At 44.1% G+C, this 26,790-nt stretch overlaps 4 protein-coding genes across 5 annotated transcripts; 3 read left to right on the top strand and 1 right to left on the bottom strand.

The window, feature by feature from the left end:
• Window positions 1–780: 780 nt before the first annotated feature.
• anln (anillin, actin binding protein) lies at window positions 781–10,964 on the top strand. Of its 2 annotated transcripts, none has more exons than XM_067255612.1 (24): window positions 781–921; window positions 2,217–2,367; window positions 2,659–3,132; window positions 3,266–3,558; window positions 3,752–4,139; window positions 4,320–4,522; window positions 4,859–4,963; window positions 5,051–5,165; window positions 5,274–5,375; window positions 5,473–5,693; window positions 5,812–5,957; window positions 6,119–6,263; window positions 6,509–6,644; window positions 6,807–7,004; window positions 7,120–7,246; window positions 7,348–7,396; window positions 7,477–7,530; window positions 7,941–7,973; window positions 8,094–8,109; window positions 8,199–8,311; window positions 8,957–9,043; window positions 9,226–9,333; window positions 9,473–9,645; window positions 9,779–10,964. In XM_067255612.1, the coding sequence occupies exons 1-24, from the start codon at window positions 904–906 to the stop codon at window positions 9,891–9,893; spliced, it is 3,570 nt and encodes a 1,189-aa protein (XP_067111713.1). In that variant the 5' UTR covers window positions 781–903; the 3' UTR covers window positions 9,894–10,964. The 2 variants fall into 2 exon arrangements, with proteins under 2 accessions (XP_067111713.1, XP_067111711.1); XM_067255610.1 differs by having other exon boundaries at window positions 8,091–8,109.
• Window positions 10,965–11,184: 220 nt separating this feature from the next.
• LOC136962363 (asparagine synthetase [glutamine-hydrolyzing]-like) lies at window positions 11,185–16,729 on the top strand. Its single transcript, XM_067256119.1, has 12 exons — window positions 11,185–11,239; window positions 12,532–12,787; window positions 13,032–13,269; window positions 13,559–13,744; window positions 14,065–14,166; window positions 14,266–14,393; window positions 14,486–14,612; window positions 15,154–15,260; window positions 15,347–15,447; window positions 15,626–15,707; window positions 15,857–16,012; window positions 16,097–16,729. Exons 2-12 carry the CDS (start codon window positions 12,539–12,541, stop codon window positions 16,304–16,306), a joined length of 1,686 nt encoding a protein of 561 aa, XP_067112220.1. The 5' UTR covers window positions 11,185–11,239; window positions 12,532–12,538; the 3' UTR covers window positions 16,307–16,729.
• Window positions 16,730–17,281: 552 nt separating this feature from the next.
• On the top strand, window positions 17,282–22,387 carry LOC136961955 (asparagine synthetase [glutamine-hydrolyzing]-like). The gene is made up of 12 exons (XM_067255468.1): window positions 17,282–17,384; window positions 17,806–18,061; window positions 18,306–18,543; window positions 18,830–19,015; window positions 19,609–19,710; window positions 19,810–19,937; window positions 20,030–20,156; window positions 20,651–20,757; window positions 20,844–20,944; window positions 21,187–21,268; window positions 21,430–21,585; window positions 21,670–22,387. The coding sequence occupies exons 2-12, from the start codon at window positions 17,813–17,815 to the stop codon at window positions 21,877–21,879; spliced, it is 1,686 nt and encodes a 561-aa protein (XP_067111569.1). The 5' UTR covers window positions 17,282–17,384; window positions 17,806–17,812; the 3' UTR covers window positions 21,880–22,387.
• Window positions 22,388–22,511: 124 nt separating this feature from the next.
• On the bottom strand, window positions 22,512–26,790 carry tac1 (tachykinin precursor 1). The gene is made up of 5 exons (XM_067255885.1): window positions 26,363–26,790; window positions 25,483–25,585; window positions 25,220–25,243; window positions 23,495–23,551; window positions 22,512–23,137 (listed from the first exon to the last, which is right to left on the bottom strand). Exons 1-5 carry the CDS (start codon window positions 26,474–26,476, stop codon window positions 23,091–23,093), a joined length of 345 nt encoding a protein of 114 aa, XP_067111986.1. The 5' UTR covers window positions 26,477–26,790; the 3' UTR covers window positions 22,512–23,090.

The following is a 26,790-nucleotide window of genomic DNA, read 5'->3' as shown; positions in this document are numbered from 1 at the left end:
ACGTCACACAAAAGCGATTGGTGTTGATGGGACATGCAGTTCTCTAAAATGTAGCCTATCTAAACTGGTCAGAGCGAGAAATATCTCCATGGCTCTGGAACAGGTCAAATAATGGAACATCTAAATATGATTGTATTAAATAGCCTATATAATCACATGGGATTAATTGTCCTCGGTCATTTACAACCCAAAATGCTAGCCTTTGTTAAATCCATCTTAAAAAGACGTCCTCAAATTTAAGGTGAAATAGTAAGCCTGAATGCACAGAAAATACGAAGGAGGAAAGGGGAAGGGCTAGTCTCATCCTGGTCCATTTGATTCAAAATCTGTACGTAATGGGGGTATAATGAATATCAACAGGGCCATACCCATAGATATATATGGCCATACCCCTGTCCCCTGAATAGTTATATTTTGCGTTATTCGTTTTATGACACTCGTCAAGACTAGTCCCACTAAGCGTTTATTGGCTTGTCTTTGTTTCTTAGCAACATGCATGCTTCATTAACACCTAAAGACAATAAATATGTCCGACGATGGCAGTCAAAACAATGGTTTTAAACACACGCACACATACATGCACATCACGTAAACACGCACAAAAACAGTTGACTTACATGTGATAGGTTGGGTTACAGCCAATCTCTGACGATGCAATCCGTCTATCCGATTTGATTGGCTCTCATGTTTACCTCCAACCGTCAGAGTCTGCGCTTTGAGCGCACCGCTGAAATTCAAATTTGAACAGATGTTTGAGAGACGAAAAAAGGAAAGAGTGTCGATATCTGCGTGTGGAGTAACGACGGCTCACAAGCTGTCATTGTCTAGCGAATCGGTATAGATAAACATATAATAGTTAATACAGTTCTTTACTAGTTTCAACCCGGGATAAACTGTCCCAGAATGGATCCGTTTACTGAGGTGAGTGAGATACTGTACTGAACTACCAACATACGTCTTAGCTAGCACTAGTAGTCTAGCTAACGTTAGCAAACTTGCCCGATATAGAGAGCCAAGCTAATATAAACCTTAGTTAACCATGTTTGTTGTCTAAAAATAAATTTGCTGTCTTGTTTTCTAACCAAAAAGAAAATGCATTCTCTTTTTGACCCGGTACAAAATATGTGACGTTTGATGTTTCAAATGTCATGCTGACAAAGAACATTAGCATCCTACTTGATAGCTTTGGCTACGTTTAGCCACACCCTTGCCACGTGAATACTGTTGAAAAATAAAACTCTCATTATCAGATAATAATCAATAGTGTCAGCTACATAGTTTATAAACTTTCTATATAAAAATGTGGGAGGCAAGCTACCATGCTGAATTTCTGTCAAAATCCCTCCCCCAACCAGCCTTGGACCTTTTGGACTGCGTGTGAAGGTTTTCTGTCAATGTACTCATTCATTTCCAATTAAGGGAATAACAGTTAAACATTCTTCTTCATGGTCCAACCCAGTTGATGCCTCAAAGTCCCCCCACCCATTTTAAAGGTATTACCCCAGATATTTTTTCTTCTTCGTGGGGAATCTCTATTGAATTTATTTTTTCAGTTGTACAAGGGATTAATTTGTAACTCCTGTAAGACCTTCCCTAAGTGCCAGATATGTCAATTCCCTTACTGAAAAACACAGCATTACCATATGCATAGATCAGTGGTAAGAGCTTCAGACAACTCTCCTCCAACCAATGGAATCTAAGAGTTCAAAATTCTGTAACCACACCATAGCAGGAGTGGCTCATTCCTCAGGAATGACACCCCACACTTTTCCACTTGGAAGAGTCACCCAGGCAGCAGTGGAAAAGCAGGAATGTGAGTGTTGAACTATAGCCTGGCAGTAAATCAGATTCACTGTTTGCCTGGGAGGCCAGCCGTTACTGTTTTCATACACACACGAGTAGAGCAGGCGGGAAAAATGAAGAATAGAATAGAAAAGCATGCCATTTTGTTTCAAAACATTTCAAAAGTTTTTAATGTTAATGTTTATTATCTGTTCTTAATGGATTTTAGTATTTTTTTTTTATAGATTCAACTGCAGTTTCCAGACTGCTAAAACATGACTGAATACAGTACCAGTAAACTGTTCAGTCCTGAAGTTTATTTATTTATTATTCCTAAACTGCAGATTGGGCAAATCTTTCAGACAACCTGTAAATAACTACGTCTCTAGTTAGAATTACTTTATAGTTCTCACTCAAGTTTTCCTCTGGTTTAGAAACTCCTGGAGCGCACACGGGCCCGGAGAGAGAACCTGCAGAAGAAGATTGCTGAGAGGCCCACTGCAGCCAACAGACCGATGGCCAAGAGGGCCAGGGAGCCGCTGGCTGAGACCAACAGTATGATCAGCGAACCAGTCATTGACAAAAGTGAGTCACCCCCAGCACCAAATGAGTTCGGTCACAATTTATCTGTGAATAATCCAGCATTCAAATGACAGTGGGGAGTTGTTGTTTTTTTTGCCTCAGCCTTTCAGGAAGTGCTTGAACTTCCTCTTGTACATGACAATCAGGAAGCCTGTTGATCGTCTCTAGCATACGTTCTGTAGCAGGCCTGGGAATATATTGTGCTCCCTAGCTTTGCTTAAGCATTTTGGTATACTTTACCCTAACACAAACATTCTCAAAATAATCTCCTCTCGTGTTTACTTTCTACCCAAGCCCCACACCCATCCTCCAAGCCCTCTCCGTCAAAGCGAAGATGCTCGGGGGAGAATGGCCAGCCAGTTGTGGGGGAAGAGAACCGGGAGCCAGTCTCTGTCTGTCCTGTGGTCTCTGCCACAACGGACCCTCAGACGGACAGGAAGCCCCCTGTGGGTCCAGCCAGCGTGCGATTTTCCACCTCTCTGGACAGGAAGGCTGTGCCTCCTTCCACTGCCCATGAGCCAGAGACCGTGGTACCACAACCACCTCCAGCTCAGACCCATGTGGTACGTCCAGCCCCAGAGCCACAGAGGATGGCTGCAAGTGCTGCTCCAGTACCCCAGGGGAGCAGGGATGTGGACATGACCCCCTCCAGCCCAGCTCTGCAGAGGACCAGGGAGGAGCCCATGGAAGCCCCTACCCCGACCACATCTGGCATGAAGTCTCGCCTGCAGAGACTGGCCGAGCAGAGGCATTACTGGGACGCTGACGGTATGGGCATAGCTACTCGTTAGCTACTAGTGTTGACTCTAAACCTTGAGCACTGAATGTTGACTGTTTTGCTTGTTTACACATGACTTGTGTTGGCCTGCATGGTTTTAAATAAATAATCGACCCTGCCCAGGTACCTCTGAGGTGGTCCCAGACTGTGCGTCTCTGTCACCTGTCAAGACTCAGAGAGAGGTGGCCCCGGCTCCTGTCCCCACATCTTCAGGGCCCCCCCTGGGGAGGAAGGGCCGGCTGGCCAACCTCGCGGCCACCATTGGTTCTTGGGAGGATGACCTCAGTCACTCTACGCACAAATCGCAGCCTGAAACCGTGCTAGCCCAGAGAGATTCTGCTGCTAGCACCAAACCTAGATATGGTGGACAGCTAAGCAATGCAGCATCCAGCAAGCCCAAACCCAGCTCCAATCAGGTGAGCCATACAAAATACAATCCCTGCTAAACACTGAATGAGGGTATTTTGTTAAATGGGTGTTTTGAATGTGCTGGTGATGACACTTGAGTAATTACATGGCATGTTTTTTTCATTCTGTCTCTGTCTGCTTTATGTTGGGATACATGTGATCAATTAGGGCCCTGTGTCATTTTTGTCTTTGTTCCAGCAGCCTATCTACTCTCCAGTCAAGTCCAACCGAGTGGTTCTGCCAAGCCCTCAGAAGACTGTGGTCCCTGAGGCTAGGCCAGCTGTACAAACAAGCAGAGGGCTGCCCTCACCCGTGGCCAGTCCCCAGAAGATCTACCCCTCCAGTCAGGGGAGAGCCCTCCCCTCCAGCCCTCAGAAGGTGAGCCCCTCGGTGGCGCCTGTAGCTCAGAGTCCCCTGAAGAACCAGGCTGTCTCCAGTGGCCCCAACTTCAGTCAGAGTCCCCAAAAGCCATACCTCCCGAACAAGCCCACTCCCACTGTCCCCTCGGTCGTCCAGAGCAGAGAGAAGTTGGCCAAGGAGACCACCACCACCACCCCCCTGCAGCAGAAAACCCCAGCTGGAGGTCCAGGTGAGAAATGTAGCTTCTGTAACTCCGGAATACAAAAAAAACAAATATTTCATTCAAACTACAGGACAATGAATCATACATAGGTGATTACAGGTGTGCCTGAAGTTCTTGAGCATTGGCGTGATCTCTCCTTCCTCAACCAATCAACTCATAGTCCATGACTGTTTTCACGACACCCAGGCGTCAAGTCATTCCTGGAGCGCTTTGGGGAGAGGTACCAGGAGCGCACCAACCAGAACTCCCCTGCAGGTGGGGCAGCTCAGGCCAGGACCCTCGCCATGCCCCTGCCTGTGACACCCAACACTAGGCTGGTCCAGGAGAGGCTGAGAGATGCACAGGCCGCCAGCACCGCCACCGCTGATCTCACTCAGAAGCAGAAACTGGTGGGTTTTTAATGAAATGCATTGACTTAATTTAGCAGACACTTTTGTTCGAAAGCGACATACTGGGGTGGTTGGACTGGAACCCTCAAGGTAGTCGACACACATCAATGCAGAAGTAGAACCTGAAGAGGGTGGAGGACTCAAACCCATGATGATGCATTGTACACACTGCACTGCAGTGTGTACAATGATGTGATTCAAACCCACAATATAGTGCACACTGGGTACATTACAGGAGTGATGCTCTATCACAGTGAGCCACCCAGGACTTTTGTGAATTAGAAATTTGTGATTGGATGTTTGAAGAAAACTCACCCACAGTCATGTTCTTTTCAGGAGCGCGAGTCTGAACTGGCACAGATTCGCAACCGCTTCCAGAAAGGGAACATGTGGAAAAGCAAGGACGAGGCGGCAGATCCAAAGAAAACCACCAAAATCGTGGTGCGTTGTTCCTTAGTATTTATAAGTTGATTGCTTCAGCGTTGTAAAGTATTAGACAAAGAACGTCTTTCTGTTGCTTCCTCTCAGGAGGTGTTGGAGCAGCCTGAAGAGGTCAAGTCTGCTGAGGCTCAACCAGAGGAAGCAACAGTGCCACCTGCTGAAACCCTGAACTCTCCTGCGTCCAAGTCTCATGTCCATGCAGGTACAGTGGGGGGGGAAGACCCACATTCCTGTATTATAATTAATTATGAATTAGGCATGGCACAAAAATAAACTCCGAATAAAATTTGGATTTTGTTGTTCTTCAAAGGCACCGGAGTGATCCCCACACCTCCGGCCTCCAGCCCTCTGAAGAGAGTGGAGCTCTCACTGGAAAAGCCTGTTGAGGACGAGGCCCCAGAGAAACAAGAAGGTAAACAAAAGAGCTGTTAGTGGATCAGCAGAGAGTTGCCTTGTGTTCTTTGGAAGTGTGCACTGATACAAACGGGCCTGTTTCTCTGTCATCCCAGACGAGGTTGTGGTCAGGGAGATTGAGATGAACGTGGACCACTCCATAAACTCTGCAGTCATCAATGAGCTGTTCGATGGTGTGCTGGAGGATAGCGACGAGCGCACCGGAGAGGAGGAGGAGGGTGAGGAAGAGGAGGATGCCCTGAACATTTCCTCAATGTCTCTTCTCACCCCCCTGGTCGAGGCCTCGCTGGTCAAGAGCCCGGAGAGGAGAATGATGGTGAATAAAAGTTGTTTGGAAGCTTAACAAGAACCAGAATCCAAATCAACCCTCTTTATCTAGCTGACCTATCAAATAAATCTTCATTGACGAAGCACACTTGTATATCCCCATCCAGACTTCCACCCCAGCCAGCTCATTCATTGAGAAGAGCAACACTCCAGAGAGTGTCTCCAGACAGAGCAAGTTCCAGAGGGCCCGCATGCTCCGGGCTGGCTTGGACGGCGTGGAGGGCTCAGACGAAGACCTCAAACTGCCCTACAGGTAGCGCTACCTCTCCTCACCAGCCCTCAGCTGTCTGCATTACTCAGTGTGTGGATGGATGGAGGGAGAGAGGGAGGGAGACAATGTGCACCTTGCATGTGAATCATCTGCTGCACTGCAGCTGGGTGGGACTGACTGTGTTGTCCTCCCGTGTGTTCCAGTATTGACGCCTACAGATCCACCAGGGTCAAGGAGACAGAGAGGCCCCATGTGAAGCAGGTGATCGTGAGGAAGGAGGACGTCTCCCTCCGACCTGAGGATGCCAGGAGCGCCGGCAGCCATGGCAACATCAAGCAGAGGATGAAGGTGAATATTTCAAATCCCTGCTAACTGTTTACACTTTTTAAACACTTGCACTGCAGATGCAGCCCATGTCGTCCGCTCAATGTAATGTGCCTAATTAATTGCGAATTAAATTGTCTCTGTATATATCCAATGTCCTTGGCTCTATAAAAACCTAACTAGACACAGTAGGGTTCAGTTACCCACAGTGTCGTGATTTGAAACGCCTCATTGTGTTGATTTAAAAGAGGCTGTCCTTCTCCCCCCAGATCCTGACCAATGACATGAACCTGCAGCAGACGGTGATCCACCAGGCCAGCCAGGCCCTGAACTGCTGCACGGATGAGGAGCATGGAAAAGGCTCCCAGGTGGAGGCAGAGGCCGAGAGGCTGCTGCTGGTGGCCAGTGAGTGTCCCTCTATAAGCTCAGACCCAGTCACAGCATCACTCGTCCAATCAGCCCTCGTCCGGTCCCACTGCCATGCACAGTGCAGACACTGATCCAAGCAGATGGAAGTAGCTTAAAGGTCATTAAAAGCGCTAACGAGTCTTTGTTGTGTTTCTAAAGCGGAGAGAAGGGGGGCTCTGAAGGCCGAGCTGGACCGTCTGAAGGGAGAGGCTCCTGTAGGCCAGAGGAAGGGGGCCCCAGGGCCCTCTAAGGCCCAGTATGACATGGGGGTCCCGGCCTCAAAGGGCTCCATCTCTCTGCTGGAGCTGAGACTGCCCCTTAAGGCTGACTTCGTCTGCTCCACAGCCAACAAGCCAGGTTAGAAGTCTCCAGAACCGTTGTCCCCCTATAGAAGTGGTTCAGAAATAGTTCAGAGATGCCAACACACACAGTGCTATTGCTAACACAGCCCCCCCTCCCATTTTTATTTCAGCATCAGCCAGTCATTACTTTTTCCTCATGATTCGGGCCGGAGCAGAGAACATGGTGGCTACTCCGCTGGCCAGCACGCGCAGCGCTCTCAGCGGGGACGCGCTGACCTTCTCCACCAAGTTCACCATGTGAGCGTCATCCTCAGACATCCTCTCTCACCCACAGTTACGTTGACCAGGTTGCAGCACATGACGATGACACGGTGTGACGGTTCTGTCTTCACTTGCAGGTCTGATGTTTCCAATGATTTCGAAATTGACATTGAGGTCTATTGCTTGGTAAGTACTGGGAGAGATTGAAAGAGTAATGAACGTTGATGTTTGCCCTTCAGCGGAAATCATTGACTTGTTTCCCACAGGTGCAGAAGCGGGAACTCCACACTGACAAGAAAAAGAAACCCAGCAAGTCAAAGGTAAGGACATTTACTGCACACTATAGCAATCAAGGGGGAACATGTAAGCGACTTCTAGTTTGTGCAAGAAAACTATTAGGACATTTCCATGGACCTGTTTTTTTATTATTTTTTTTATTAAGGATCATGTTTGTGTTCAGATGATCTGGAGACAAGTTCACAAGAGCCATGAGTTGTGCTTTTCGGTAGGGATTTTATGTACCAAGCCCTCACACTGTTGTGGGTTGGTGTGTGTGTGTGATGGTGCCCCTACTGGGTAGAACACGGCTGTAAGACCCCCCTCCTCTCACTGTCATCCCACACATGGTGGTAAACGGTCTGGGGTGGATGTTTTACAGAGGTGACCTTGGCTCCTGAACATTGTTAATGATTCAAATTACCTATCACCCCCCCCCCCCCCTTCTTTCTAGGCCATTACTCCGAAGAGATTCCTCGCAATTACTGTAAGTTCTTACTTTCTTGAAACCACAAAGTTGTTTTATTTCATTGAAACTTGATACACAACTGTGTAGGCCTGTTTGCAACAGTAACTCTTATTGTTCTTCTCTCTTCCCTTGTAGAAGAGTAGCCAGACTCCAGGTATGAAACTTTTTTCCCTTTTAACAATAATAACTTATAAATGTATACCAGTAGTGGATCGTAGAATAACACTTCCACTCTGTTTGCAGTCATGGCCAGTCCTGGGGGTCCCAACGCAGTTCGCACCAGTAACTTTGCTCTGGTTGGATCCCACAAACTAACTCTGGCCTCAATCGGGAAAAACAAATATTCCTTGGAGAAGGTATTGATTTGACACCATCTTGGTTTTTACTTGAATCACCTACATTGTGTCTGGCATCGGCTGTGTGCGTATCAACAACTCATGCTGAGGGGGATGTTGGTAGAGTGAACTGTGTGTGTGTGCGCATCAGACCCACAACCACAAGCTTGTGTAGGCTTTGTTCGCAGAGGGGAACATACAGACATCCTTCTTTCCCTTGTGGAGTATGCTGCCTCGCTGACACTCACACATCCGTTTCTCTCTTGTAGATCAAATGTGAAGGATTTGAGAGAGCGCTTCTAAGTGACATGTTTCAGAAAAAGGTTCCTACTTGCCGAATGAAATGTTTGCATTTGTGTGTGTTTGGGGGAAGGGGAGAGAAAGTTTGTGGCGGTACTAGTTAACCCAATGTTCCATCGTGACACTAACATTCTAACCTTAATCGTTCAGCATGTCTACAATGTTGCAAGGAGGGTAGATTGTGCTGGATGGCTACATTGTGCTTGGTATTTGAATAATCCTATTTACAAGCCAGCATTCATACCATCCTGCCAATTTACATTTCCTCATCTTAATCCTGTCCCGTTATCTCAATGGAGCTTCAGGTTGAGGCAGTGTCTTTCCACAAGTGTCAGGCATTTTCTTAGTGAGCTCTGTTCTCTGTAGGTGCCTTTCCTGTGTCCCCTGGAAGGACATATCTACCTGAAGATGCAGTGTGAGGTGGGCTCTAAGGTTGAGGAGAGGGGCTTCCTGGTGAGTACAAAGTTACCAACCTGCCCAAAGACAGACAATTTAATATATGGAACAAACAGGACTAAATGCTGCATCCAATGAACTGATACCCATCACCTTTAACCCCTGTCTCTCATAGTGCTTTTACCCAGTGTTTCCCAATGAAGCTCAGTGCTTCATTTACATGACATCTTTCTCCCCAGACGATGTTTGAGGATGTCAGTGGGTTTGGAGCTTGGCACAGGAGGTGGTGCGTCCTTTCAGGATACTGCATCTCCTACTGGACCTACCCAGACGACGAGAGACGCAAGGTGAGGCCATCACAGGGTGGTGACTCAGGCCAGTTAGACTCAGGCCGGTGCTTCTGTATGGATTCAGATCTAAGACTCCTGTGACATATTCTCAATGGGACTGTTCAGTTTCTTCAGGCCTTTCTTTCCTTTTTCCTAGCGCCCAATCGGTCGCATTAACTTGGCGAACTGCACCAGCAAAAAGGTGGATCCTGCGAACCGAGAGTTCTGTGCTCGGCCAAACACGTTTGAGCTCATCACCGTGCGGCCGCAGAGAGAGGAGGATAAAGAGACCCTCGTCAGCCAGTGCAAGAACACCATGTGTGTCACCACGTAAGTCCCCAGCCTTCATCAGCTAATGCTTCATGGTGTCTTAGACAGAACCGTTCTCTATAGGACTACCATTAACGTGGTACAAACCAAGCATAGTGTAAATTTTGAAACAGTATTATATTTCTTTCCACAGAAACTGGCTGAGTGCTGACACTAAAGATGAGCGGAATCTGTGGATGCAGAAATTGAACCAGGTCCTGGTTGACTTGCGCATGTGGCAGCCAGATTCCTGCTACAGCCCTGCATGAGCAGCCCCACCTGGGCTGGAGGGCCATCATTGACTCTTTGTTGACTCTGCCCATACGCCAGGCATAAGATTACTAAGTGCAATACAAAATGAAAGTTGTTGAATATTTTTACAGGTGGAAAATCTAGAGCTTTAGTAATCAGTCATAATTTATAAGAAATGTAGAGAAATATGAATAAAGCCATACTTTTAGTGACATTTCAGTATTTGGGAGGACTGGTGTTTTAACACCGTCCCCTAAACCCATGTATTTTACTTGGTCCAAAGTATTTAGGAGGGACACTTACATCTGATATTTTGTAACCTGTCTGGCTTGTCTTTTGTTATTCCTACCGTTTATGTTGCTAAAAAAACAGATGGTTTTACAAGATCAGGGTTTTTTTGTCAGACAAAATATTATTCACTTTGTATATTTTACATGGTATGTGCACAAACAACAATTTAGAGTTTAGATGTGATGAGAAAGCGGCAAAATTTTCTGTGTGGATGCTTGATTTCTTGCATGATAGCACTGAACACTAGCTTGTAATTTTACATTATTCACTGCAATGCCCTTTTCTTTCTCAGACAAACTCCCTAGCTTTAGCTAAGCGGGTATTTTGATAATATGCTGTATTTATCATGTTGGGAGTCATGAAACATAATATTAGGTTGTCCATTATACGACCAAGAGATCTGCTTGTTTGTTCTATGTAAGTGTCTTATACTGTTTCATAAGTGTGCCCAGGAAAAAGTTTTAAATTGTTCAAGTTTACCTTAGTAGTTTTGGTAGGCCTATGCATTATTGGAGGGTGTACATGGCACTATCCTAAAATACAAATGCTCAAGGCCAGGTTTCTAATCACTTAATAGGTAAGACTTGTCAGTACTATTTTTAAGCATATGTCTATATCTACTTTTTGTGATTTTACATGTTTCCCGGTTTGATGCATAGAAAAGTATAAACCTTTTTAAAGCGCAAAATGCTCAGCAAAATTAACGCTAGTCTGTTCCCAGAAGAAAAAACACTCCGAATTTTCCTTGTTGGTCATGTATTGGTGCAAAGATGAAACTTCAATAATAAATGACAGCTTTATCCTAACTGAGGCCTTTCGCATTTATTTTTCATTTGACTGCAATTATCACGGCCAAATCGCAGCGTCAGTCAAATGTTGCTCTTTATCTGTCTGTTGGTTGCTGATGCAAGAGGCTGCTATCATTGGGTATGACTGACGGTGTTAAAACACGCCTTTATATTAGAGCTGTGATCCGATTCGTTACTTCACCGGTTGCTGTATCGGAAACCTTTGGTAGGCGAGGCATATTATTACATCAGTATATTTCTGAAGGGATCTGTCCACGCGCAAGGTATGGTTTGACAGTTTTTTAATCTGTTAAAATATGGTAAATTTTAATACGAATCTATGTAGATTAGGACTGTAGGACTAGTATCCAATCCGCTAGCATTTCCTTGCATGCCAAGAAGTGCCTCGGCCACATGTTCGTTACACATTTAATACTATTCGACACGTGGCTCTCTTGGAATAACGAAAGTAGTGAATGAGAAGTTTCATGATGTCTGAGATAAGGGTTAGCTACTGGATATTTTAATAATAGGCCTAGTTAAAATGACACGGTCGTATCAGATTTTCTTGTTGGCCAATAAAGGACATGATTTTAAACATGACAAGCAATTAAAGTTATGATGTTAATTAAATTGAGCTCCGGGAGTTGACGTCACGCAATCGCAGCATGCACCGGTTATCGCCATTTTGGCAGTAAAGTGGAGAGCCAAGTGGAGCGCCAGAGTGTACATACATATATACTTAAATACATATTATACATAGTTTCATTTGCTGCCTATTTCAGTAAACGTTGATTTAACATGGTGGATAGCTGCTGTGCGCCGGGATGCCTGAACCATCGGGGAAAAGATAAAGGGAGAGCGTTTTATAGGATTCCTAAGATCCAGAGAGAAGAACCCCATAATTCCTGACAACCACCCATGGCTTCAACTGAAGATCATTCAGTCTCTTGGAATGACTTATCTGTAATAAATGTTATGGCATTTCTGTGATGAAAAGTGCACTGATATAATGAACGTTAGCCAAAGTTAGTAGCTAACCGTTGACGAACGTTACAGACTAGCTAACACTAGCTAGCTATATAAGTTATAAAACTGACTGCATTAGCTAACGTTACACATTGAAATTTGTAGCCGGTAGACTAAAAAGCTGAATATTCATCACTAATCCCGATGATTGTGTCCATTTATATCCCTCCAGTCTTTTGTAGGCTTTCAAAGACTCCAGAGTAGGACGAATGAAAGTTGATAGAGAGTTGTAAATATCTGGATACAGAAGGTGATGGAAGCCTTCCGTTTCACTCGTAAAGGTCGTAAAAATAACTCTGGGAGCATTATATGGATCACTAATGTTTAATCGATCAAGTTTTGCTTTATAGTTGCCTATGTCTTTTGAATTAAAGTGCGTAGTGAACTCGGGACAGGTTGAAATGCCAGCTGGTGCCGTTCTTTTTTGCCACTACTTTCCTGCCAAAATGGCGACATAAACAGTAAAGTCACGTGACGTCCGGAGCTCTATTGCAGCCCCCTCCAGTTACATAGGCTACCTGTATCTAATCTCTTCATCTATTTCCAGACTCAAAATGTGTGGAATATGGGCTTTGTTTGGCAGCGATGAGTGTCTGTCAGTTCAGTGCACCAATGCCATGAAGATTTCCCATAGAGGTCCTGATGCTTTTCGTTTTGAGAATGTTAATGGCCACACAAACTGCTGCTTTGGGTTTCATCGCTTGGCAATTGTGGACCCACTCTACGGAATGCAGCCGCTCCGCATCAAGAAGTTTCCGTTCTTGTGGCTGTGCTACAATGGGGAGATCTACAACCACCATACGGTAGGGAAGCCATTAAGTTATCTATTGTCTGGAAGTTGATCAAGGTACTCTGCTTGTTTTAATGAGTTGAGGGCAAGAATGGAAGTTTGTTAGATTGCATTTGTTCTTATAGTGTACATGTTATTAAAATATTATATGGTGCTTTTCTACATAGCCTACCCTATTTGGTACTAATTATCATTATTAAATTATTCTGCTTTTTCACAAGGTTATGTTGTTTTGCTTCCACCTTTCCAACTCTTAGCTGAAGAAGCAGTTTGAATTTGACTGCCAGACTAACGTGGACGGTGAGGTCCTGCTCCACCTCTATGACAGGTTTGGCATCCAGAAGATGGCTTCCCTCCTGGACGGAGTGTTTGCCTTTGTCCTGCTAGACACCGCCAACAGGAAGGTTTATCTGGGGAGGGACACGTATGGTGTGCGTCCGTTGTTCAGACTTCTGACGGACAACGGGTTTCTGGCAGTCTGCTCCGAGGCCAAAGGTAACTTGTGTTGTAATCTGCAGTTTTGCACTGTTACATTTACACTCCACTTTTAGCTGACCCTCATATTTTCAGTAACTGCTACTCAGACGAAGATTGGGTTTTAACTCAACCAGAAGTTTTAGTGTTTAGTTACTACTGTGTCTGACTTGCCTTTTTCCAGAACTCAAGCTTCTGTAGGGAGGAAGCAGTGCTTTATATTTCTGAGCTGTGACTTGATCAATGTTTTGAATATTCCCCCCCCCCCCCCCCCCCCCTAATAATCACATTTTCTGTGTACATTCCACAGGCCTGACCCAGATCACACACTCCATGTCCAGTCCTGCTAAGATCACTCCTTTCCTCCCGGGCCACTTCGAGGAGTTCAACCTGAAGCCCTCTGGGAAGGTGGATTCCCTTCAGATGACCCGCTTCCACTGCTGCTCTGATGAACCCAAACATGCCATCTATGACAGTGTGGAGAGTCTTTCTTCAGGTACTGCATTTACACAATGTAAATCTTTGAGTTATTTCTGTTCTATTCTGCCATGTTTGGTACAAACAGGCCTTTTGTATGATGCTTTGGTGGAATAAACTGAGACATTTAAGCCTTGTCTTAAAACCAATTTTTATTCTTTGGCTTTCGAGTCAGTTTAGGGTCACTCGTGCTTACTGTAATTGTGTTGTTTGTCTGTTGTTCTTATTTATTGTTGTTTTGCCGTATTTGATGATTTTGTACAGCACTTTGGTCGGCATTGGCTGTTTATAAATGTGCTTTATAAATAAAACTGACTTGACTTGACTTTGGTCCTGCAGGTTTTGACAAGGACACTGTGAAGAGCAATATTCGGACTTTGTTTGAGAATGCTGTGCGGAAACGCCTAATGGCTCATAGGAGAATTGGATGTCTTCTGTCCGGTACAGTGGCCCTTCCAGACTTTTCGGTAGCCAATCATTCAGCTGTTGACATAAAATATGTTCCAACTTGAACATACGGTGCAAATAATCTTTTATCAGGTGGTCTAGATTCCAGCCTGGTTGCAGCAACACTTGTAAAACTGTCCAAAGAAGAGAAGTTAAAATACCCCATCCAGACATTTGCCATTGGGGCTGAGGATAGTCCAGATATCCTGGCTGCTCGCAAGGTAAAACCCCTTCATCAAACCTCGGTTATGAAAAGGTTCCACCTGTCCTACCTTCAGAAAAGAGCTTTTGTTTGGGGGGATTGGCCCAATAGGTGGCGGCTCATATTGGCAGTGAGCATCATGAGGTGAACTTCACTGCAGAGGAGGGCCTTCAAGCTGTGGACGAAGTCATTCTCCACCTGGAGACCTATGACATCACCACCGTACGAGCCTCAGTTGGTGAGAGAACTCGGTGTCCCGTTGTCATGGAAACAGAGCAGACGAAGGCTTAAATTTGTTTGGGACTAAATCTGATTTGGAACATCATTAACCTACAGTTTATTTAAATGTACTTCCTGACCTCAGCTTATTGAGTTCAGGCAGGCTACATTCCTTTTCCTTCTGATTGGTTGATTTGAATCAGACTGTAATCCTGGTAGATTAGTGAGTCTGGTTTAAAAACCGGTCCATAGAAACATCCTTCCGGAGTGACTGGATAAGCTATTGGAAAAGGGATTGTCTTTAATGTTTGATAATAATGCTAACACCTGAACAGACAAACCAACTAGCTTTTTGGTGAAGGGGGGATATCAAAATGTAATTTCCACTAGTGAAATCTGAATCGCTACTAGTTTAGACCTACTGATTAAATGTTAAAAGGGCTTTCCATACAAGGTGGCATACATTCCTATGTAAGACAACCAACACAAACAAGAAGCAGGCGGGACACATTATTGACCCTTTCCACCCCCACCTTCTCTTTCTGATCCTGTCTCTGTAGGCATGTATCTGGTATCCAAGTATATCCAAGAGAAGACAGACAGCGTGGTCATCTTCTCTGGTGAAGGATCAGATGAGCTAACACAAGGATACATCTACTTTCATAAGGCACGCAGCTTGTAACAGTGTATTCTGTTATCCACCGGTCTGTAGGAGGCAGTAGGTCAATATGCTCATAGTGGTTCTCATTCCAGGCACCCAACCCCAAGGCAGCAGCGGAGGACAGTGTCCGTCTGTTGGAAGAGCTCTACTTGTTTGACGCACTACGGGCTGACCGCACCACTGCTGCACACGGGTAAGGTTATGTTAGCTTAGGTGTCCATCCACCTATAAAGCCATCGGTTTGATCCCTATCCTCCCATTCATTATTTATTTGACCACCAATTAATACATACATCCACTATTTGACCATTAAATAGTCCATCCAATAATCAAGTATCTCCTCTTGCTCTCCTTTTCCTCTCTGTTTCCAGTCTGGAGCTCAGAGTGCCTTTCCTGGACCACAGGTTTACTGCTTACTACCTCTCCCTACCTGAAGAAATGAGGATTCCCAAGGTTAGTGTCCTCATCCACGCCCTACTTTTTCACCAATACTTACTTTATCCATGTTTTGGGGTGAAGAAATGGTACAAGACACTAGCAAGATGGAAGGTAGCATGTTGTTGAAGTGTTGATTGACTGTATTGTACATTCTGCTGGACCAGGATGGTGTGGAAAAGCACCTTCTAAGGGACTCGTTCAAAGGACTGAACCTGATTCCAGAGGACATCCTGTGGAGACGCAAGGAAGCCTTCAGTGACGGCTTGACATCCGTGAAGAAGTCTTGGTACACCAGCCTGCAAGAACACCTAGAGTCTGAGGTATACATTCTTGATAACACATACATCAAAAACATATGCTGTTCTTTACAAGCTTCTTACTACATGTTTTCTATGTATAACAAGGTTAACGACTCCCAGCTTGAGAAGGCACACAAAACATTTTCTCACCTCACCCCGAAGACCAAAGAGGCCTACCATTACAGGCAGATCTTTGAGAAGCACTTCCCAGGTCGTTCCGACTGGCTGTCCCACTACTGGATGCCCCGCTGGATCAATGCCACTGACCCCTCGGCCAGAACCCTGTCCTTCTACACGTCAGAGAAGGACCAGTGACCCAACCGTGCCTCTACCTGAATGTCAGCTGTCCATTCCGCCAGTTACAATCCCCTCTTTCACCGATGCAAGACTGCCGCAGTGTGTTGTAACTCATTAGTTTAGTTTTTATCAAAAGCAACTCCTCTTCTGTGTGGGTTCATGTAAGTGTTGGGAGACATGGACATTGTTGTAGCCTTCTGACTGGAGTGCAACAGCCTTGGTGTCAAGCCTGCCTAGATCACAGACTTGGACCAACAGGAGGCTGAGGAACTGCCCTTCAATCTCTTAACTACCCCACGTGATTATTTTCATTAGTCTTTTATTCTGGTGGCAGGCTTGATTTATAAACATGTAACAAATACTACATATTTATATAGTTCTACAAAGCTGTGGTTTGATCAGCACTTCCATAAAAAATAAAATGAATTTCCGAGTCTTGAATTTTTGGGTCAGATTTTTTTTTTTCATTGAAATATGTGAATTCGGTGTTGTTTAAATTATTCAAAGTATTCAATGCCTTTTAAAATTCAAAACATTGTCACTGATTTGCTTCCATACAAATGGCAGCGCGCCCTCTGCTGACATCCTGAATATGTGACTGTCAAGATCGTGGGAGCAACTTTCGGGTCACAACACTAAAATCTATGCAAAATTGAGAAAGGAGATTTCCACACACAATTTTAATTCCCGATTTCCATGTTTAAGCACATCAAAGAAAATCAGATAACGGGTTGTATTTTCGTTTTCCGTTTTCTGTTATCGAAACGGAAAATGGGTAGTTTTCCGTTTTTTGTTTTCCTATTTCGAAATGGTAGTCGGGAAACAGATCTTTTCCCGATTTTGATTTTCTAATTTCAAAACGAAAATCCATTGGCCGCAAAGTACAAATCCATTGGCCGCAAAGTACACGGACCAAAACCACGCCTCTCTAAAGAGCTGTGATCCGATTCGTTGCATCACTTCAGCTGATTACGGAACTGAAAACGTCTTTGGGTGGAGGGTAATTCTTGTAGCATCAGTCAATCCTTGTGATACATTGTTAAAATCAAACAGCGTTATATCAGTCCATCACTGAAGGGATTAGTCCACGCGCAAGGTAGGGGATTGCAGTTTTTCTGTTTTTGTTACAAAATATTTGTATTAGGGCAAGTTGCACGTAGATAATGGAGCTAGTATCAGCAATCATAGGTTGCAATCCACCGGCATGCGCGAGCATTCAAGGAAGTATTTCAGCCACATGATATTGACTCATGAAATAACCCTAGACTTATTTACAGGAAATAACCCACCAAATATGTTTATTATTGTCCAGTAATGAATGAAATCACACGGGAGTCTGTGATGAGTAGGCTACCGAATCGTTTAATAATAATAGTTAGGCTTTCTTAATAGGGGAAAATTGCATCAGATTTTCTGATGCAATTGTCTGATGCAAAATCGATAATATTACACAAGCAATTAAAGTTATTTTAGTTCATTGCAGCCCCACCCAATAACATGTCTATTTCTTATTCCAGACTCAAAATGTGTGGAATATGGGCTTTGTTTGGCAGCGATGAGTGTCTGTCAGTTCAGTGCACCAATGCCATGAAGATCGCCCATAGAGGTCCTGATGCCTTTCGTTTTGAGAATGTTAATGGCCACACAAACTGCTGCTTTGGGTTTCATCGCTTGGCAATTGTGGACCCACTCTACGGAATGCAGCCGCTCCGCATCAAGAAGTTTCCGTTCTTGTGGCTGTGCTACAATGGGGAGATCTACAACCACCATACGGTAGGGAAGCCATTAAGTAATCTATTGTCTGGAAGTTGATCAAGGTACTCTGCTTGTTTTAATGAGTTGAGGGCAAGAATGGAAGTTTGTTAGATTGCATTTGTTCTTATAGTGTACATGTTATTAAAATATTATATGGTGCTTTTCTACATAGCCTACCCTATTTGGTACTAATTATCATTATTAAATTATTCTGCTTTTTCACAAGGTTATGTTGTTTTGCTTCCACCTTTCCAACTCTTAGCTGAAGAAGCAGTTTGAATTTGACTGCCAGACTAACGTGGACGGTGAGGTCCTGCTCCACCTCTATGACAGGTTTGGCATCCAGAAGATGGCTTCCCTCCTGGACGGAGTGTTTGCCTTTGTCCTGCTAGACACCGCCAACAGGAAGGTTTATCTGGGGAGGGACACGTATGGTGTGCGTCCGTTGTTCAGACTTCTGACGGACAACGGGTTTCTGGCAGTCTGCTCCGAGGCCAAAGGTAACTGGTTTTGCACCAGTATTTTAACAACTGTAACTTGAATTTTAAAGATTAACTAAACACCCCAAGTTCAGCTTTTGCTCATAACTCACAGGGTTTTAACTCAAGAGGTTTAGGTTTTTAGTGACTTAAGTGTGACTGACTTGCCTTTTCCAGAACTCAAGCTTGGTAACTTGTCTATAAAGAGGAGGCAGTGCTGTATATTTCTGTAGCTGTGGTCTGATCAATGTTTTGCAAGTCCCCCCAAAAAATTATGAACTTTTCTGTTCATGTGTACATTCCACAGGCCTGACCCAGATCACACACTCCATGTCCAGTCCTGCTAAGATCACTCCTTTCCTCCCGGGCCACTTCGAGGAGTTCAACCTGAAGCCCTCTGGGAAGGTGGATTCCCTTCAGATGACCCGCTTCCACTGCTGCTCTGATGAACCCAAACATGCCATCTATGACAGTGTGGAGAGTCTTTCTTCAGGTACTGCATACTGTAGCAACCCAGGGGACTTGAAAGCCAGATTCACAATGAAATAGGAGACTCAGAGACATTTAGCTGTAACATAAAGTGTCCTTTAATAACTGATGTCAGGAAAAGGGTAGTGGGACAAACTGTAACTCAGGATTCTTCAAGTCCGGGGTCTGTCAGCCTTCATGCGGTGTTGTCCTGTGGGGGGTTTAGAGCAGAGAGAGGTCAGTCCTTTGTCCAGCCGATCTCCTTCCTGGACAACACTCCTGCAGGGTTGCCTCCCTGGTCCTTTGTTCCTCACTTTCCTCTCATGTGGCCTTGGGCTGGCTCCCTTAATGCCTTCCCCTGATCACCTGATGGGCTGCAGGTGTGACCAGTGCCATGTGCCAAGTCGCTGCAGCACTTCAACAGGCAGATAGACTCCCTCTATCACCTCCCCCAATCTAAGCCTATGGACCCGCCCTCTGTGCCGGATTGGCTGGTTTCCCCTGGTTTGCTACAATACACACAATGTAAATCTTTTAGTTATTTTTTGTTGGATTCTGCCATGTTTGGTACAAACAGGCCCTTTGTATAATGCTTTGGTCCTGTTGTTCCTTCTGCAGGTTTTGACAAGGACACTGTGAAGAGCAACATTCGGACTTTGTTTGAGAATGCTGTGCGGAAACGCCTAATGGCTCATAGGAGAATTGGATGTCTTCTGTCCGGTACAGTGGCCCTTCCAGACTTTTCGGTAGCCAATCATTCAGCTGTTGACATAAAATATGTTCCAACTTGAACATACGGTGCAAATAATCTTTTATCAGGTGGTCTAGATTCCAGCCTGGTTGCAGCAACACTTGTAAAACTGTCCAAAGAAGAGAAGTTAAAATACCCCATCCAGACATTTGCCATTGGGGCTGAGGATAGTCCAGATATCCTGGCTGCTCGCAAGGTAAAACCCCTTCATCAAACCTCGGTTATGAAAAGGTTCCACCTGTCCTACCTTCAGAAAAGAGCTTTTGTTTGGGGGGATTGGCCCAATAGGTGGCGGCTCATATTGGCAGTGAGCATCATGAGGTGAACTTCACTGCAGAGGAGGGCCTTCAAGCTGTGGACGAAGTCATTCTCCACCTGGAGACCTATGACATCACCACCGTACGAGCCTCAGTTGGTGAGAGAACTCGGTGTCCCGTTGTCATGGAAACAGAGCAGACGAGGGCCTTTTGCACTAAGTAGTCCTACATCTCATATGTTGGCCTGTGCTTTGGGTGAATTAAGTTTGTTTGGGGAAAAATCTGAAGAGGTAAATGAGCCACCAAATTTTTATTGACAATGTACTTGCTGGCTACATTCTTTTTCCTATAGTTTGGTTGATTTGAATCTGATGGGAACTAAAAGCCATTCAACTGAAACAACCTTCCAGAGTTATTGGATAAGCTATTGTATGAGGGCTGGCCTTTAATGTTTGTTGTAATGCTACAACAGACAAACCAACTATCTTATTTGACTTGTTTGATTATTATGGAATAGTACATGTGTGTATTGTCCTCTAGGTGGCATTAAAACACTACGCAAGAAAACCAGGAACACAAAACAGGAAGGACATATTATTGACCCCTCTACCTCCCCCAACCCCCACCTTATTTTTCTATCCTGTCTCTATAGGCATGTTCCTCGTGTCAAAGTACATCCGGGAGAAGACAGACAGCGTGGTCATCTTCTCTGGTGAAGGATCAGATGAGCTAACACAAGGATACATCTACTTTCATAAGGCATGCAGCTTGTAACAGTGTATTCTGTTATCCACCGGTCTGTAGGAGGCAGTAGGTCAATATGCTCATAGTGGTTCTCATTCCAGGCACCCAACCCCAAGGCAGCAGCGGAGGACAGTGTCCGTCTGTTGGAAGAGCTCTACTTGTTTGACGCACTACGGGCTGACCGCACCACTGCTGCACACGGGTAAGGTTATGTTAGCTTAGGTGTCCATCCACCCATAAAGCCATTGGTTTGACCCCTATCCCAGACATCCCAAGTCTCCCAGAAGTTCCCGGGAGTGTCCGGAAATCGAGGATTTTGTATTTACAGCGAGCGAGAGACTGTCCAATGGTCATGTATGGTGGAGACAGGTGCATATCGCGCATCCAGATTCTGTACATTAATCAAGTATCTCCTCTTTCTCTCCCTTTCCTCTCTGTTTCCAGTCTGGAGCTCAGAGTGCCATTCCTGGACCACAGGTTTACTGCTTACTACCTCTCCCTACCTGAAGAAATGAGGATTCCCAAGGTTAGTGTCTTCATCCACGCTCTACTTTTTCACCAATACTTACTTTATCCATGTTTTCGTATGAAGAAATGGTACAAGACACTAGCAAGATGGAAGGTAGAATGTTGTTGATACCTTGATACCAGTGTTGATTGACTGTATTGTACATTCTGCTGGACCAGGATGGTGTGGAAAAGCACCTTCTAAGGGACTCGTTCAAAGGACTGAACCTGATTCCAGAGGACATCCTGTGGAGACGCAAGGAAGCCTTCAGTGACGGCTTGACATCCGTGAAGAAGTCTTGGTACACCAGCCTGCAAGAACACCTGGAGTCTGAGGTATACATTCTTGATAAAACATGCATCAAAAACATACGCAGTTTTTTACAAGCCTCTTACTATATGTTGTCTCTGTATAACAAGGTTAACGACTCCCAGCTTGAGAAGGCACACAAAACATTTTCTCACCTCACCCCGAAGACCAAAGAGGCCTACCATTACAGGCAGATCTTTGAGAAGCACTTCCCAGGTCGTTCCGACTGGCTGTCCCACTACTGGATGCCCCGCTGGATCGACGCCACTGACCCCTCGGCCAGAACCCTGTCCTTCTACACGTCAGAGAAGGACCAGTGACCCAACCGTGCCTCTACCTGAATGTCAGCTGTCCATCCCGCCAGTTACAATCCCCTCTTTCACCGATGCAAGACTGCCGCAGTGTGTTGTAACTCTCATTAGTTTAGTTTTTATCAAAAGCAACTCCACTTGTTTTGTGTGGGTTCATGTAAGGAATGGGAGACCTGGACATTGTTGATGGCCTTCTGACTACAACAGCCTTTTTTTCCTCTTATGTTCGCTTGCTGCACTCATCTTAGTCAATGCTCTATTAAACAGAGTGAAACATTTGTGCTGTGTGTGTGTGTACATTGATACAGATTGAATCAATGCTTATAGAATGGGTTGCACAAGAACACAAATAGAAACATGCTAGCTACATTTTTGAATTGAATCATCTGTACCAAATTCAATCAATTCAGTTTGAACCTAATAAAATAATCTGTGATGACACTATCACGTAATGATCTGGATCACTGACTTGAGTGACTCAGACGTTTTTGCTGACAACTTGACTTGAGTCAAGCCCACTTCTAGCTGTACTGTCCACCAGAGGTCTCCTCCCTCCATAGCATATCTACTGCTCTATTACAATACAGAATGTACCTGTGCCATATTTTAAAGATTCACGTATAAAAAAAATTACGTTCAACCAATAAAGAAAATAATTTTAATATATCAAGCCACTATCACACACAAGTATTCTGTCATATCACACCATACATCTTGGTTTAAAACATGACAGTAGATTTAAAGTCACTCGGAATTGAAATGAGAACATTCCCTGACAGTAGAGTCGGTCTGTTTCAGATTGTGTGTATTTACAGAACAATCGGTAATGATTAAACAATTATGAGGCACAATACAGTGAAATTGGCAGTGCAATTTTCAACACACCCTGCGGTAGAGCTTTGCTTTGATGGTCCACAACAATAGTAGTTTCTCTGTGAAATGGCAAATTATGCTAATTGACATCTAATAAACATACTTCTGCTCAGGGTCGGTATCAGATTGAACTCATGCCCCCCCTCCCTTCCCTTCGTCTGGACAAATCAAATCGGCACAGGTATAGTACTGCTACATCACCACGATGTGAAAACATTTTTTTTTATTTGACTTACAATTTTTAACCAACTATACATATTTTGGAGGAAAAAAAACAGCATCAAGGAACCCCATTTTCACTTTTGAGTAAAGACTGGATGAGAAGCACACCAACTTCCATGAACTGGTCAGCGACGATTGTCCAAGTTCTGTATTGTGTTCCACTCATAAGAATCTGAAGTCAAAGAAAGAGCTTGTTAATGTTTAGTGCTGTATGCAATGTTTTTCAATTTACCCAATGCGATGTACAGGAGCATCTACACCTGTGACCTCTGACCTTGATCTGCAGTCAACTTCTCTACCACTGAGATATATTCATCCCCTCAATGACACAATATTTAGCTATCAGTCTGCCAGAATAGTACATAATATAAATGTCTGTTCTTTGTTTTATGTTTACGTTTTTTTTATTGGCCTTAACCTTCTGCCATACAAGTCTGAAGTGAATAGGTGAATACACTTCAGGGTTATTTGGACCTAACATACTATACGCTGTTCCTTGATGTTGATCGTGTGTAAAATATGGTTTTACCAGGTTCCTCCTGGCTCCTTTTCCCCATCAGTCCCACAAAGGAGTTCAGTTTATGCCCTGAGAACAGAAAAATTAGAAAGATGAATGCCACCAATGACAGTGACAAAGACAGCCAGTATTAGATTGGGGTGATTTGCTTGCTTTCCTCACATTAATTAATCTGTTCATCAAGGTTCAGAAATCTCTACATTGACGTGGACACCCAACTTAAGATAATATTATTTATTTAGTCCAGTATGTTTTTATATTAATTAGGCCTCTGTTCCACAGGTTACTGATTGGCTGCAGATTCTATAATATAGCAGACGATTTTATCCAAAGCGATGTACAGAAAGGAAAACGAACCTGCAACCTTTAGATCTGCAGTCAAATGCTCTACCACAGAGCTTTAATCAACCCATGGTTGATGTTCGATGATTTTTCGGCACTTTACTGTGATTTTTTGTTGTTGTCTTTGCCCTGCTTGGTAATGACATTTGCACGTTTGCGAGGGATTGTGAGCATCTAAGACAGAAAAAACGTTCCTTTGGAGAGGGTACATCCTGTACATGTGAGGCACGTCCGTGGGGTTCTACACTTGCGTCGCAGACTGAGTGTCGCCCCTTTCAATCCCAGTAATGGAATGTAAAATGGGGATGGGGGAAGGAGGGGTGGGGGTGTTTATGAACATCCAGAGGGACCCAAGGGAATATCCTGACTGAACAATCAGAATTGAAGTGCAGCTATCATGGATAGCTGTAACACCACCCCACCCCCACTCCTCCCTAAGTGGTATTCAATCAGAAGAACCCCAGGAGGGTAATCTATAACCTACTAAACAACCCTTGTTTTAATCCCTCAGGCTGATTATTTACAGTTTCCCTCCCTTTTAAAAGCAAGGTTTTTAAGTGGTTAATCCTTTTATTAGAAGATAATAGAAAGAAGCTGTGTGCCTGGGATATCTTTCCATCTCCAACGTAAACAATTCAACTCCTAAATGTCCTTGGGGCATTGATCGAAGCACTCTCACTCTGCTCTAATGATGAGTGATTTACAGGCATGCCTGTATAAAGGCTCCGTCTATGCATATAAACCAGATACGTTTACTTACACTACACTGCATTGCTGACTGGAAGAATAATTTAGAAAATTCGATGAAGAGAGCGATATCCTGCCCATTATGCCTCTCTCATCCAACCCCCCACACCCCACCATTTTCTCTCTGTGCTGACCATTGGAGACAAAGGAGAGTGGTCTTCAAGGCATAGTTCAACCGTTGCAATAACTACGTGGGCTGAGATATAATTTGTAAAAGGTTTCCAAATTAGTTCTTAAACAACATGAACATACCATTATTTAACTGTTACTATTACATAATTCTTGATTAAGCTAGAGGGCTTTACAACTGGCTTCCATGGAAAAGATGCCCTGATGGCCTTTGATGATAATAGCCTATGAGAGAACAGCTTTAAACCCCAACCAGGATGGATGAAGCTCTTGTGGAACACATGAAGAGGGGGGTTGCCATTATGAAACCCAACACCTGCCTGTGGCAACAACACAAATGACCACCATCACATCTGACCTTACAGTTCTGTTTTATTTAATGCAATGAGTTCACAATAGACCTTAAAATTGACTCAAACCCCTTAACGGGGCGCAATCTTAGTATTCTCTAACTCGTTTTACTTTAAGAAGGACTTACAGCAACCTATTGCAGAGACATTCAAAAGTTTTAACACTTACGTTTGCGGGTTATCTGTGCATTTGCTGAAAAAGAGAAAAATAAGAAATTAAAACCCTTCATAGAAAAAACGTGGATATTCGTTTTCATTACGCGCAGGTCAGGAGCGCATAACAAGTGCTCAAAGTTAAACACCAGTTGTAAAACAGCCATACCGACATGTAACCATTCATATGAAAACATTGTATGCAAGGTATACTAATGAGATATATCATAAAGCGTGGAAAGGCAGGACGAGACAGACCACTAATTAAGATGCTTTTACCCGAGGAACGTTTCCCCATCAGCCCGAAGAATTGATGGGGCCGAGGTTTCCTGGTCATTCTCCGCAGTATCTCTCTGAACGGGTCAGTTGAAAGCCAATTGTCCTGCATGAGGAGAAAAAAACAACTTATGAGACTTAATTGGGCTGTTAGCTGGGGAGTGTCCGCCCGCTGGTTATAACGGACGAATGTAGTATGATTTTTTTTATAGCCTACATAATTACCAATATTAGACACTTGCCCAATATGAACTTTTGTAATATGATTCTATTCTTATCTCATGCAAAGTATTTATAGAATCAGCAGTATACTCAAAGACCATGACGGCTAATGTCTCTGTACGCATTAGGGTGGCCATTTATCCTCGCGCTTGTAAAATGCCATATATGCACCTCAGGGACAAGTCAATCCTCATATCTTGTGAATGGATCTGACTTGCATGAGAAAACGAGCCGACGGGATACTTGGCAGTCGCCCAACCCGCAATGTCAAATATTGAACGTGCACAAAATTTACATTAGCTCTAGTCTTGGACAGTAAGTTTACATTAGTGTATCTTCCATTGATTGAGCCATCCATTCCTAAACATGTGCTTCATTATGTGCATTATTATACATGGAAAGTACGCGTAAAAACGTGACCAAACTCCTCAAACAGGTGATTTAGTGTGACAGACATGCATCCACTAAATAAATGTACCGGTCATACAATCAGTGCCTCAGTTTTTTACAACTAAGGAAGAAGGTTTCCATGTTATAAAAAACTGTTTTTGGCAGTTATGTTTCCATACCACAAAAGTAGTAGTTTGTGAATGAATTGACCAAAACCGTAACGCAACACAAATTACATACATTTTTTGTAACATTAGTCTACATCATGTACCTCAATTTGATTGCTGTTCGTCCAGTAATCAAGATCTTCTTTAGGACCAACTTCCTCACAAAAAATTTGGGCGATAGCAAGAAAAGCTATCACAAGTGGTAGAAGTAATTTCATGATGCAGCAAGCTGTTGCGCACAACTGTTCAGCTTTAAACGAGTCTTCTTCTCAGAGAAAACACGTGAAATTATTTATGGTAAATTGTAAAAAACAAAACCAAAAAAACAATAATTCAGATACGCCTAAATATTTCAAATATATAAATTGTTTCCGCAACTTCAGTCAGAGCTCAGAGTTACACCTGAGGGAGGTATGTCATCTCCATACAGGCAACTGAAGCGTGCGCAAAATTGATGTATATAGTCCGATGCAGCCACTTCTAGTCTCCACTTCTCTGTTCCGAGCGCGTGCTGTGCCTTCGCTTCGGTCCT

This window comes from Osmerus mordax, chromosome 18 (assembly GCF_038355195.1).
Source record: "Osmerus mordax isolate fOsmMor3 chromosome 18, fOsmMor3.pri, whole genome shotgun sequence".
In the NCBI taxonomy this organism is placed as follows: Eukaryota; Metazoa; Chordata; class Actinopteri; order Osmeriformes; family Osmeridae; genus Osmerus; species Osmerus mordax.
This window is presented reverse-complemented; position numbering and strand designations above follow the sequence as displayed.

What these genes read in the sequence shown, in the direction of transcription:
- anln (XM_067255610.1), top strand. An exon ending in CCAAACCCAGCTCCAATCAG is followed by an intron (nt 3,559 to 3,751) that starts GTGAGCCATACA and finishes TTGTTCCAGCAG; the next exon opens with CCTATCTACTCTCCAGTCAA. An exon ending in AACCCCAGCTGGAGGTCCAG is followed by an intron (nt 4,140 to 4,319) that starts GTGAGAAATGTA and finishes CACGACACCCAG; the next exon opens with GCGTCAAGTCATTCCTGGAG.
- LOC136962363 (XM_067256119.1), top strand. Translation starts at nt 12,539, where the DNA reads ATGTGTGGAATATGGGCTTTGTTTGGCAGCGATGAGTGTCTGTCAGTT. An exon ending in TGTGGAGAGTCTTTCTTCAG is followed by an intron (nt 13,745 to 14,064) that starts GTACTGCATTTA and finishes TTGGTCCTGCAG; the next exon opens with GTTTTGACAAGGACACTGTG. An exon ending in AAGAAATGAGGATTCCCAAG is followed by an intron (nt 15,708 to 15,856) that starts GTTAGTGTCCTC and finishes CTGCTGGACCAG; the next exon opens with GATGGTGTGGAAAAGCACCT.
- LOC136961955 (XM_067255468.1), top strand. Translation starts at nt 17,813, where the DNA reads ATGTGTGGAATATGGGCTTTGTTTGGCAGCGATGAGTGTCTGTCAGTT. An exon ending in CACCGTACGAGCCTCAGTTG is followed by an intron (nt 20,157 to 20,650) that starts GTGAGAGAACTC and finishes CTGTCTCTATAG; the next exon opens with GCATGTTCCTCGTGTCAAAG. An exon ending in GATACATCTACTTTCATAAG is followed by an intron (nt 20,758 to 20,843) that starts GCATGCAGCTTG and finishes TTCTCATTCCAG; the next exon opens with GCACCCAACCCCAAGGCAGC.
- tac1 (XM_067255885.1), bottom strand. Translation starts at nt 26,476, where the DNA reads ATGAAATTACTTCTACCACTTGTGATAGCTTTTCTTGCTATCGCCCAA. An exon ending in TGCACAGATAACCCGCAAAC is followed by an intron (nt 23,552 to 25,219) that starts GTAAGTGTTAAA and finishes TTCTGTTCTCAG; the next exon opens with GGCATAAACTGAACTCCTTT. An exon ending in AAGGAGCCAGGAGGAACCTG is followed by an intron (nt 23,138 to 23,494) that starts GTAAAACCATAT and finishes CTTTGACTTCAG; the next exon opens with ATTCTTATGAGTGGAACACA.